At 33.7% G+C, this 13,278-nt stretch overlaps 2 protein-coding genes across 2 annotated transcripts in view; both read left to right on the forward strand.

The window, feature by feature from the left end:
• Window positions 1-4,490, forward strand: part of LOC128678031 (F-box/LRR-repeat protein 7-like) — a 49,186-nt gene extending 44,696 nt beyond the window's left edge. Inside the window, exons 7-8 of the mRNA XM_053759263.2 lie at window positions 448-621; window positions 1,871-4,490. Coding sequence (XP_053615238.1) covers window positions 448-621; window positions 1,871-2,083 — 387 coding nt within the window. The 3' untranslated portion in view covers window positions 2,084-4,490. The remainder of the gene's footprint in view (window positions 1-447; window positions 622-1,870) is intronic.
• A 4,821-nt stretch (window positions 4,491-9,311) lies between these two features.
• The window catches only part of LOC128678056 (atrial natriuretic peptide receptor 1-like), a 179,382-nt gene continuing 175,415 nt past the window's right edge, over window positions 9,312-13,278 (forward strand). The window contains exon 1 of the mRNA XM_053759309.1: window positions 9,312-9,455. The gene's annotated coding sequence lies outside the window, so the exon portion shown is untranslated. The remainder of the gene's footprint in view (window positions 9,456-13,278) is intronic.

The following is a 13,278-nucleotide window of genomic DNA, read 5'->3' on the forward strand; positions in this document are numbered from 1 at the left end:
GTTGCTAAAAAGAAGGGCCCAAATATTTGTGATTTTCACACAAGGACTTCGAATTATTAAAGGGTGTAAATATTCCTGATAGGTATTTGCAAGTTGAAAATAAGGTTGGTATTTGCAACCCTTCTGTAGTCTACACGGGGTGATAGTGTAAACACCTTCAGTAAAGAAAGAAAACAGCTGACCTTAGTATTTTGCGAATTTTATTTTGGGTTGCCTGAATTGGGGTACAATTTGGCTTACTGTTTCTCGTTTTATAATAGTCAGAGAGGCGACATTGTTTTTGTTTTCAACTTTTTTTACTGGTGGTAATATACTATTCCAAGCTCAAATCTAAAACTTTAATTAATGAAAAACACTTAATTGTATTTTTTTTTATTATACTATTGATGTGTCCCACTGCTGGGCAAACCTTCTTCTTCCTCTTACTGGAAAATCATTATTTTTCAGGTATCAGACTCGGGAATAAGAACTCTAGCGCGGCGATGTTACAAGCTGCGTTATTTAAATGCTAGGGGGTGCGGGGCTTTAGGGGATGATGGTGTGGAGGCTGTAGCCAGGGGATGTTCGCGACTGAGGGCGTTGGACCTCGGGGCTACTGACGTCTCTGACGCTGGGCTTCAGGTGAGAACCGATGGCTTTGACTAATTGTTCAAAATGTTTTAATTAAATATTAGGACAAATCCCACAGATTGAGCTAGCCCCCGAGTAAGTTCTAGACTTGTGTTGTGGGAGACTCAACGATACAATATTTTATAACATAATATATAAAGATATATAGATAGATAAATGGTAAGCCCTTCTGGCATAATAGGGACCAACACTGTTTGAATGAGTTTCTTTCGGCATTTCTTCTCAGCAGTGGTCGTTCCGAAATGCTAGTAGTTTGTAGCTTTGGTAAACATCATTTAATTTAGATTATGACGTGAAAAAGTGCCTGTGAAGGCCTAATTTCTGAATAAATGATTTGATTTTGATTTGATTTTGATTTTGATAAAGATCCAAGACTCGGGCCAATCAGAAAAATATCATTTTCCACAATGACCTTACTGGGGACCGAACCTCTCTGTTCAGAGGCAAGCACTTTACCACTGCGCCACCGAGGTCGTCAATTAATCAGGAATCACTATATAATCTGGAATATGTGCTAGTTTTTATGTTAGCGGCCCGTCTCGGCTTGTCTCTATCATTCATATATACATTCATACATTATATATACACCTAAATCGTCCTATCGATCACGCTATCACGCTATATATATTAGTGAAAACCGTACAAAAGTCCGTTTGTTAGTTATTTTAACTTTTTCCAGGTTCGAATTATAATATGTAGGTAAGGATGTAAGTGAGTGTAGTTTTTAAAATTGGAAAACTGTAATCACTCTCACAACTAATTGTAGGCCACTTTAATAATACTGATACGATATTTTACGTCTTCAAAAATTTTATTAAATTATAAGCGGTGGTGGTGTAATGGTTAAGACACTCGCCTGTGGATCGAAAGGTCCCAGGTTCGAATCCTACTCGTGCCACATAGTTTGTATACCAATCTGACTCATGTATAGTAGTTTTCATCGACCACCAATTGCTTCCGGTGAAGGAAAACATCGTGAGGAAACCTGCACACTGGTTGATTCTTATTAACTTGTGTGTGAAATGGAGAAGGCAATGGCCATTTATAATGCCAAGAAAGTTGTTGTGTTTGTTTCATTCCACGTAATAACCACGACCCTCAGCCATGAGGAATACGACTATGAAGAAGATTAAATTATATAGGTGACCGCGTGACCGGTATACCTCACTCATATATCGAATACAGCATTTTATATTAGGTATACAAGAAAAAAATTATCTTATGTTCCTTCCATCTTCAGATCCTGGCCAGATGCTGTCCAAACCTGAAGAAGCTAGCTCTGCGCGGCTGCGAGCTGATCGGGGACGATGGTCTTGAAGCTGTAGCCTACTACTGCAGGGGTCTCACGCAGCTGAACATACAGGATACCCCCGTGTCATTGCGGGGGTACCGCGCGGTGAAGAAATATTGTAAAAGATGTGTGATAGAACACACTAACCCTGGCTTTTGTTGATCTTTGAGGATATTGAATATTGTATTTTTAAATTGATATTTTGTATGTTATTTTTAACCCCCACGCAAAAAGAGGGGTGTTATATGTTTGACCGCTAAGTGTGTCTGTTTGTCTGTCTGTGAAAGTGGAACCGTGCTCATATACAGGTGAACCGATTTGGATGCGATTTTTTATATTCGATAGCTAATTTTTATGCGGCGGTTCTTGGATACGTTTGATCAAAATCGATTCAGCCGTTCAAAAGTTGTAACGAAATGAATATTTAAAGTGGTTTTTTTTTATTTGTCTCACAAATTATCTTGATAATTAATTTATTATTTATTAGCCAATTTATTTATTTATTAGCCAAGAAGTTGTGGGTGGTGACAGATGGGATTTTATTTTGTCGATTCTGTTATACCGACCTTTTAACTCGCGCGCGCAAATTTGTGCGCGGTAAATGTCACTCCCCTTGGCTCGAAACGCGCACACATTTGACATATACTAAATTAAGAAGGCTGTTATTCTTTATTTACCTTTTCTGTGTCATATGTAGTGTCTATGGAAGAAAAAGAGACAAGATAAACTGCTCTTTAATTTGATACCATAAACGATACCATACGTTCAGAAACAGAAGTTCGAGAAAAAATATTCCGAAATTCAGCTTTGTAATTTTACATTTTTAACGAAAGTTTTGTTCAAGATTATGCGAATACTACCGTTTTTACATAAAAACAAATGATTAGTCTTAATAATAATGTGTTTGTCAACAAAATTGCATATATTTGTCAAAGAATAAATAAGTAATATTTGAGCTATATTTTTGAACGTGAAGGTACTAACTAGAAAGCGCACTTTTTGACAAGTCACAATGTAAATTTTATTTTTGTATATTTTACATTTTAACGCTTCTGTAAAAGTTTTTTTTTAAATATCTTGTTTAATTAGGATAAATCCCATGAAGTTTCAACAATTATATTTGCGTGAAAAAAAATACAATAATTACTTTTGCAAATCAATATTTTTTTTCGATATTTCGCCATGACAGCTTCAGAACGAAAGTAAGTAAAGTTAAACGTAATCTCTCCGAGCGGAAGGGATTAACTAATTGTATTAATTTACTCCCTTTACGTACTGAGAGGTATTGGTAGAATACAAAGGAAAAATCGTTTTTTGTGAACACATTTGAACTTTGAACGGGGGACGAATATACTTTTCACATCCGAATTTTACTATTCGATAGGTATCGAATTTAATAAATTTAGTAACATATTAGCGTAGAAAAATAAATGTCAAAATTAAATCTGAACTATTTATTCTCAATAAAAAAAACAGGGTTAGAACTTGTTTCTGGTAATTTTAATTTTTTTTGGAAGAAAATGGTGTAATGATTTGTATAAAATATCAAAAATATATTTTTTATTGTCTATGTAGGTAAAATCCTTTTAGTTGTAATTTGTATATAAGAATTATTTTATAAATTACATCTACAGATATATTTAAATGTGTAAATGCTTTAATATTTTTAGGTTTCTTTACAAATTACAATACAATTATTTTCCCCCTAATTTCTATATATTTCAAAGACGATATATAAAATTATTAAAATACTAAATATACAAAAAATATACTGGGGCCTTTGACTATTTATCAGATCTGTGCACCAGTAGGTACACTGTGCCATATATTTAGAATCCAAAATACACAAAACTACATATTAAAGAGTCTTTAATATATGTCTGACAACCAGGGATACCGACGACAGTACGAAGTGGAGACGAAAAAGTAGGAAAGCGGACTCTGGGCTCCGACGCTCAATGGCTGAGGAAGAAACCGGGAACACGCTCAAATGAGACAGAGAAAGAGATTTTACTACGAACTTTTTTATTTATAGCCAACTTTTCGTGCGACGTTGCAGTCGCCGTGATTGTTGAATTATATTCCGTTAACTTATATGTGGTTATGTATACAAAGCATAAAAGTTTGATAAATCCTGTACTATCGCTAAATGAATTATATAGGTATAGATCATATCTATACTATTATTATAAAGAGGTAAGCGTTGTATGTTTGAGGCGAGTAATCTCCGAAACTACCGAACCGATTTCAAAAATTCTTTCACAATTAAAAAGTTACATTATCCAGGATTGCTATAGGTTATATTTTATCTCAAAATTCCCACGGGAGCGAAACCCCGGGCAATATCTAGTAGTATATAAACTGAAGTTTTTAGTAACTAAAAGCCTGAGATGAGAATTGAATCAACTTAAAAATGTTATGTAGGGTGTATTTATTTATTTTAAATCTTATAAATATGTAATTATGCTGGCAATATCTGGTATTGTTATAGTGTAAATTTATAATGTCTTTAAGTCGATTGCCATTGTTGTTTTAGTTTTAACGAATAAATTATACTTCTTAACATGGATTCATTATTTTTATTTAACTCCTATTAATGAAAATAAATAATTATTGTTTATCATTTGATTTAATTATTTTATATGTGTATTAATTACATGCTTATGAGGTATTCAACAAAACAAAAAGTATATTAGAAAATGTTGATGACTATAGACCGCGCCATGGAAAAAGTCCCGCTATCGCTGACAACAGCAACGTGATCGATCTATTACTGATAGTAAGAATATGTGGACATAGCTCCATATATTGCCGCGAGATTTCTACTACCTACTTGGTACATTTATTTTAACAATTTTCCTTTTGTTCAAACTTCTATAACATGTATTTCGACTTTGTGTGGATATTATTCAGTTTCTCTTTGCATAGCACGATTTTATTGCATTGTTTCTGACAAAGGAGTCTAATTTGGAACTATTCCACTATATACGTCGTACATTCTAAACTCGCCATGACTTAGATATGTAGACTAATAAGCTTTAACACAAAATATGGTATGTGATTACTGTATTGTATACAAATTCATACCTTTTTGTCTTTCGTTTACTCGTGCCGCATGTAATTGTATACCAGTCTGATTCAAGTATAGTTTTCATCGACCAACACTTGCTTCCGGTGAAGGAAAACATGGTGAGGAAACCTGCACACTGGTTGATTAACTCGTGTGTGAAATTGAGAAGGCAATGGCAAACCACTCCATTAATATCGCCAAGAAAGTTGTGTGTGTTTCATTTCACGTAATGACCACGACCCTCAGCCATGAGGATTACGACTATGAAGAGAGACATGCGTGACAGATCTTAGGATAAGGATATGATTAGGTATTTCTAGGGGAAAAATTACGAAAATGACATTTTGAGAAAAATGACATTTTGACTGCAAAAATGACATTTTGAGAAAGTAACATTACACACCACGCAAAAAAGTATGTTTTTTGCCATTCGCCTACGGAACCCAAAAAACGATCTTTCTTTACTTGTCCAACTTCAAGAAGTATCCAATACATAACAGAACATTTGAATTTTGTCCACAAAATATATTTCTTCCGGAAAGTGAAATCGATATCTGAAATCACGTCGCCGACAAAATATAACCAGCACTTGTGATAACACGGTTTATATTAAAATGCCTTATCAGTGCGTATAAATTCACTAACTGAATTAATTGACTAGTATCTTATCAGGGATCTCTGTTGCGTCACTTATTTTGGGTTATTCACTAAGTGACAGGTGTTTGACCATTTGACCACACTCACGGTCAGAGTGTGGTCAAATGGTTAAACACGAAAAATCTTTCATCTTTCCGCGAATACATACGAGGTTGTGACGTCGCGAAGCTTGAGATCAGGGTAAAACATTAACCTCAAAATTAAAAAAAAATCTTTTTTTACAACCTAATTTTGCCAGAGGTCAACCCTCCTTGAGAATGTTATTGTTGCCTCAGCTAACAAGACTCACATATTCCTGTGTTCCCGGTTACATTCGGAGCTGTGAAGCCTCAAAGCCCAATGTTAGCGTAAAAAAATTGACATTGAAGTTGGAAGATATAGCTATAATTTTACAACAGGCCGTCGTCTGACGTCAATCCTCTTTGGGAATACTATTGTTGTCTATCAGCTGTTAAGGCTTTGTTTCCCTTAGTCGTCTCGTACGACATCCGCAGTGGACTTGTTCTCACACACTCTTTTATTTGTTTTTATGGTAGCGGTAAATGTTTATTTTTTTATGCTCCGAATTTGCAATGAATTTGAATAGTTTGATGTGTTTTATTACTTTTCTAACTGATCAAGATTTTTTATTATCAATAGTAGTTTGAGCCAACACTGCTGTCAGGTTTTATTCATGTCGTATAAAGGCAATTGACATGACTATTATAAGGCTACCTATCACCATCTTGTGGTAAGTAGTCGCATAAATTACTAGCGAACTAAACTAAGTACAAAATCATTTGCTAATAAGCGTGGACAGCTTCGTGTGGTCACAGGTCACACAGTGAATAACCCATTATTTTCATATGGTCAAACCTATTGGAATTTTTATACAATACTCTTGAAATGTTGTTTCCGATTATTAATTAATAAAAGCGCATATCAAGTGTATCTAATTTATTATAGCCTCAGCTAATTAATAAAATTATATTTATATTCATTTAATCCACATTTATTTCTAAATATTACATATATTTGTAAACGCATAATTTTCACATTTGATCTTAAAACTATTTACAAATTTATCTATCTAGGCATTGTGATATAAATTCGTCGAATTCATTGATAAATTTCTTACCATCAAGAGCTTTTATTGATTTGGCTGCATTGTAATATGTGCTATTTTTGTTTAATTCGAGATTTGTGATAGTATTAAGAGAATTGAAATAGGATTAAAATAAGAAAAGTAAATTCATATAGGTAGGTATGGTAAGTTTTGATAGTAGCCTAAAGTAGCCTATCAAAACTTACCATGTCTTCCGGAAAACAACATCACGAGATAACCAGATGACGTCACTGTCAAATGCTAACCACTCGTGAGAATTGCGAGGAGATTCATTCAATGTGTTTAGTTGCTCTCTGATCCACTCTTGTCTATGGTCTGACGAAGATAAATATATATTGACAAAATCACACAGAGTTAGCCTCAAAGTAAGTTCGAAACTTGTGTTATGAGATACTAATTCAACGATACTATATTCTATAACATATATAAATAAACGTCCAAGACCCATATCAATCTGAAAAAGATCATTTTCAGATTAATTTATTGCAGTGTCACAAGTGGAAATGAAAGATGTTTTCCATGTTGACCTGACCGGGGATCGAACCCGGGACCTCCAGTGTCCGGCGTGATGACCATTAGGCCACGGAGGTCGTCACGAAGATGTCGAAGACCACGCGGACCGAGTGGAGAAAAATAAATCAGTCAAAATATATTTGAGATCCTCCTACAACATTGAAAATCATGTGAATCGCAAAAGCTTAGAATCCATACTATTATATAAAGTTTTTCCGTCTGTTCCGCTTTCACAGCTAAACCGCTAAACCGATTTTGATGAAATTTGGTATGCGTGTAGTTTCATATATATTTATTTTATCTATGGTGTTGTCAATGACACCCGTTCAAACACAGGCTAGTTCTTTTTTCAAAAATCAATCCCCAAAGACTTTGTAGTTGATTTGTATGAAAATTAATTATTCTGTCAGAAATAACTATTCTAGGCTTACGAAGTCGCGGGTAAACTGCTAGTAGGATTAGAAACATTTTTAGGTAATAGTAAAATATTGGAAGGATATAATATTATAAAAAGTTTGTGTGTCGGAGTATGAGGACCGAGTATGGTTGACTTGATATACAATCGATTGATTTCGATGAAATTCGTCACACGCGCGTCGCCAGCCCTGAATTTATCTTTCATCGAAAAAAAAATGTACTCGTAGCTACGTTTCAAACAATAATCTGAATACTTTAGCATTTATAATATCAGTAGAAAGTAAGATTTGGCATCAGAATCTGTATTTTCTAAGCGTCTAAGTCTCGCAGGGGCCGAAGTTCACTTTATCAGTTACCTCCTATTTTTTCTGGCATTTACAAAAAAAAAAAAAAACACCGACCCAAAATATCGAGTAACACGATCGATCGAACATTTTCGTTTGTAAATTTGCTTAAAACCAACGAAAAATATTAGAGAAAATTGTTGAAGTGAACTTCGATTGCGTGACAGTCGAGCTCTTCAGCTGGTAAATGTTGCCAACGGGCCCATTGCCTTGATGTAACGCGTTTGAGAAGATTTTTTATATATAACACGCATAGTTAAAAAAAAAAGATTGGTTAATGAGCAGCAGTAATTCAAAAAAATATGGATCTATTGGTTGTTTTAATGGCCAAACCGAGTTCAACTAACGAAACAAATTAATTCTATCCCTAGTTCAACTAATTTTAGCCCCGATGTGGAGGGCAGGACAGATTTAATAATAACAAACGAATTTATAAATAACTGCTCTGCTTTAAGTTGGATGTTAGCTCTGTGATTTTTGTTTTATTTTTAACCAGATATTAAGAGAAATTATTTTTATATGATATGATTCTTATTCTTTAACTTTTTGTAGCATTAAACTTGGTCTTTGAGTCTCGCAACTCTTGGCTCTGTTAGCCCCTAAGGCATAAAAACATGATATGTGTAACTTTTCGAAGGAAATGAATAATATATTACCATCCAATATACCTTATGGAAATTTAAAAAGTGGCTCGAATAAAGGTTGCCCATAACGCAGCAGTTGATTGATGTGGCTTAAATATCACGATAAAAGAAAATTCATAATTCAATTCAATTAATTTTCTTTTTTCATGATATTTAAGCCACATAACTATATCCACCAACCACTTTATTATTCAAAGAAAGGATCTCTTTTAATTTCATGTGGATTTATAATATTAATTTGATAAATAAAAAAGGAAGATTTGACATCGTTGCAAATAGGTAGTTAATTGAAAAATTACTTTAAACATCTTTTATCCCAGAAATTCGTATGAAAACTTAACTGGATTTTTTAAGACAACGCATTGATTAGGAATACAAAATAAAATTTACGAAACAGTTTTTTCATTACTTAATGAAATAGGCTTTTGATACTTTTTTCGTGACAAGACTAAGAAAAAATTTAATTCTTTTTCTCTATCCCTAAATTAAGACTATATCTAAAGCGATATCTATAGATAGCTATACTTAAACTTATTTTCAATTATTGCTAAAGTTAATGATATTTCTGTAATCTTATTACCTATATTATAATAAGATTACAGATACGATGTTGCTATCAGAGGTTTTAGTATCTTTCGGTGTGGCGTACGGGACGGCCGCGTGTTACGTCCATTTTGCGTTCCGTTTCACGACACGCGTGTTACATCAAATTAATTTTAACTGTTCATGTGATTTTGTGAAGTGTTTCTTATGAATTGTGTGATTTATGTGACAATCGGTAACGGTAAGTTAAAATTTTGGTGTTTACGTTTTTGCCTCAAAGTTTTATTGAGCATTAATATAATAATATGTCATTTTATTTCACGTTATAACTTATGTGAAGTTTACAGCAAATGCAATTCATACGATAGCTTCTCTCCCGTGGGAATTTCGGCATAAAAAGTACCCTATGTGTTATTCCAGGTTATATTCTACCCGTGTACCGTGTAATTTCATAACAATCCAGCAGATTTTGCGTGAAAGAGTAACAAACATACACACATACAACTTCACAAACTTTCGCAAGTATAATATTAGTAGGAAATAGGATAGGATTAATAGGATACACAATACACATGACACAAACATACATATTAATTATTGCAATTCTATGGAAAAAATTATCTACTGATAAAAATCTTAAATATGTTCAATAATACTGTTAACAAATTATACATTATTTATGAAAGATATTATATTTAGCTTTGTACTTAAAGGACAAAATTATCGAATTGCCATGAATCTGCCAGATTTTAGTAATATTTCCAGAAATATTCGTGAAAACTCCAAATATATTGGTAATTTTTGTGGTTTTTGAAATAGATTATTTTATTTGAAATAACATCAATGTTATTGCAATGTAGTTGTGTAAATTTCAATGTAATAATATAAAAATATGTAGCAAAAAATCGGAACAAAACTACGAAATTTAATACATTTACAACACTTATAATATATATAGTAAATAGTCCTTACAGTAATATCTACAATAGGAATTTAAAATATGAGAAACCTTTATATAATCGCTCAAGCTCACTTATCACTCTTCAAAAAGCAGTTTTAAGTATTTGTCGCAAGTTTTTACATTAAATGGTAAGAAAGGTAAAAGGAAAGTAGTTTTACTATTTTGATTTTTGTCCGTACCTATGTAGCTAAACGGATTTTTAATGGATGAGGATAAATTCTGACACGCATTTGACTATATATTTGGTTATAGAAAAAAATCAATTTATGATTTTTTACTGATACTAATTCTCTATACATTTGAACGATAATCGGCAATATACTTTCGAAATGAGAGCGATAGAGACAGATATCTGTTATGTTTATACTATTCTATATCTTTCATGGGACTCAAGTTATATTTTACAAATAATAGTGCTTCTGAGAAATCTATCTGTTACTCTGTACTAGAGCCCGGACTTTCTTGAAGTGTACACTTTCTTACTTGTTTCATTTTAAACTCAGCCTTTTCTTATTTGTCACTTCCTTTACTCGTCTCATTTTGTTGCACATCAGAAGCTAAAATTACAAAGGGAAGTAAATTCATATCTGCTTTATTGTACCTGTGTATGACATAGATTTAAATTGAAGTTTCTCTCACATGACTGTGTCCTTTGTATGGCTACAGAATCAATTTGTAGCCTCTGAGAAATATATCTGCAAGTTAAAATTTCGCTTGTCCTTTCAAAACAAAATCTCTGTGACAACAATAAAAAATTGTGGCTACAATTATATTTTTGCAATAATCTTGTTTGAATACCGGCAAGGTAGCAATAAAGACTATGTCTTCACAATTCATAGTTCTTTATTGTTTTCATTTGGTGTACATTAGGTAACACAACAAATTGTAACATTTTAAGTGTAAGTTTTTATTATGATATAGCAGATACTAGTTAGAAGAATAATTTTCAACAACAAATTAAGTAAGGATAAACAAACATATTTCGTTGTCGCGCTAACCGCTTGATTTTAAATTAATTTCTGTTTTTATGAGAGCAAAAATGTTTACCGTACGTTTTATGAAATTAACTTACTGATACTTGTTTTTAATACGTGTTGACGTTATTTACTCTCATATCTTCGGGTATTTTCGGTGTCATTCGAAGCTGTGACACCCCTAAACCCCCTTGGGTACCGCATGTCAGCTATACCTGTGATTTTATGACCGAATCGAACTTATACCGATGAAATTACTTCGCTTGTAAATTGAGATAAAACCATCGGAAAAAATATGAAATTTATATCGATTGCGTGAGTATCGGGTCCCTGGGAAATTCACGCGGGCGAACCCGAGGTCTAAAGCTTGTTTATAACATAATAGTTATAATGCGTACTCTTTCAAGTATATACTTACCTAATGCAAAATTTTCCCACTCCATCTAAATTTACACAATTGCTGTAATCTCATCGCACGGAACCCCGTGGGACAACCAGGGCAGGAAAATTTGGACAAAACACTTTTTGGTAACCTAACCTCTGAATAAAATACATTTAAGCTCGGAGGTATTCCGTTTTGCGAATCAATTCGAATAACACCTATCGATTCCGTTTGAGAGAATCAGCCATTTCCCACTTGGTATCAGCAATCCTAATTGAGCCTTTTTTTATGCAACATATCATGAGTATTTTTATAACATTGTATTTAACTAGTCCTTTGAATAATTCCACGAGAATTCGACAAATTGTGTATGCGGCATGAATTTTAAATTTAATATAATAAATATCTTATTTTTTCATCCAAATCAAAAATTCCTCCGCACAGGTTTTAATTGAAATTTATTGATTTCACATGAAATGTATCTCTAATTGGTGCGCTGAATGGCATAGCTCTCATTAGGGAGGATCAAATGTTTCTGTCGACATTTTTGTGCGATGTCAAGTACAAGGGATGCAAGAGAAAATGTTTTTCTCTTTGTTGATGTAATTACACTTTCATATTAATTTGTCCTTTTGAGAAGTTTATTTGTTACACAAATTACAAAACCCCTGACTTTCAATATTCATTTTGCTACAACTTTTATGGCTAAACCGATTTTGATCAAACTTAACTATGAACCACCGCATAAAAAACACTATGCTTACACGATATGTTTTCTTTCTCACAATGTTTTGAAAAACATCATGAGAAAGCAAGCGGTGAGCTATGAAAACTACTACTAGGTATACACGAGCCAGATTGGTACGTGTATACAAATTCATGTAGCACAAGAAGGATTCGAACCTGGGACCTTTCGATGGCGGATGGTTGTAACCACTGGGATACCACAGTTTCATGACTGAGGTTCGTAGGTTTCACACTATTGCCGTAATCGGACAGAACACTGCGTAATTTGTATGAGTTACTGTAAGGAAAAAGCAATGTGTACTATATCGGACAAACTTGTGTGGAGCATAACACCCTTCGTTTCGCATCAAGGGTTCATGTCAAATCTTTAGATCTTCCACAATGGCAGACACCATCGGAACAGATAGCTAATCTACACTATTCTATATCTACGATAGTTTCTATCAATCCTAACTTTTTATAACCACACTAACACAAGTTAGTTTACCAGGATTACTTTGAAACGGTGGTGGTGTAATGGTTAAGACCGCCCGCTTGTGGATCGAAAGGTCCCAGGTTCGAATCCTGTTCGTGCCGTATGTTTGTATACAAATTAGACTCATGTATAGTAGTTTTCATAGACCGCCACTTGCTTCCGGTGATGGAAAATATCGTGAGGAAACCTGCACGCTGGTTGATTATTAACTTGTGTGTGAAATGGAGAACGCAATGGCAAACCACTCCATTAATAATAAATAATAAATAAATAAATAAATATATTAGGACAAATCACACAGATTGAGCTAGCCCCAAAGTTCGAGACTCGTGTTATGGGATACTAACTCAACGATATTATATTTTACAACAAATACATATATAGATAAACATCAAAGACCCGGGCCAATCAGAAAAAGATCATTTTCCATCATGACCCGACCGGGGATCGAACCCGGGACCTCTAGGTTCAGTGGCAAGAACCTTACCACTGCGCCACCGAGGTCGTCATAATAGTAATAGCCAT

This window comes from Plodia interpunctella, chromosome 19, assembly GCF_027563975.2.
Source record: "Plodia interpunctella isolate USDA-ARS_2022_Savannah chromosome 19, ilPloInte3.2, whole genome shotgun sequence".
Classification (NCBI taxonomy): Eukaryota; Metazoa; Arthropoda; class Insecta; order Lepidoptera; family Pyralidae; genus Plodia; species Plodia interpunctella.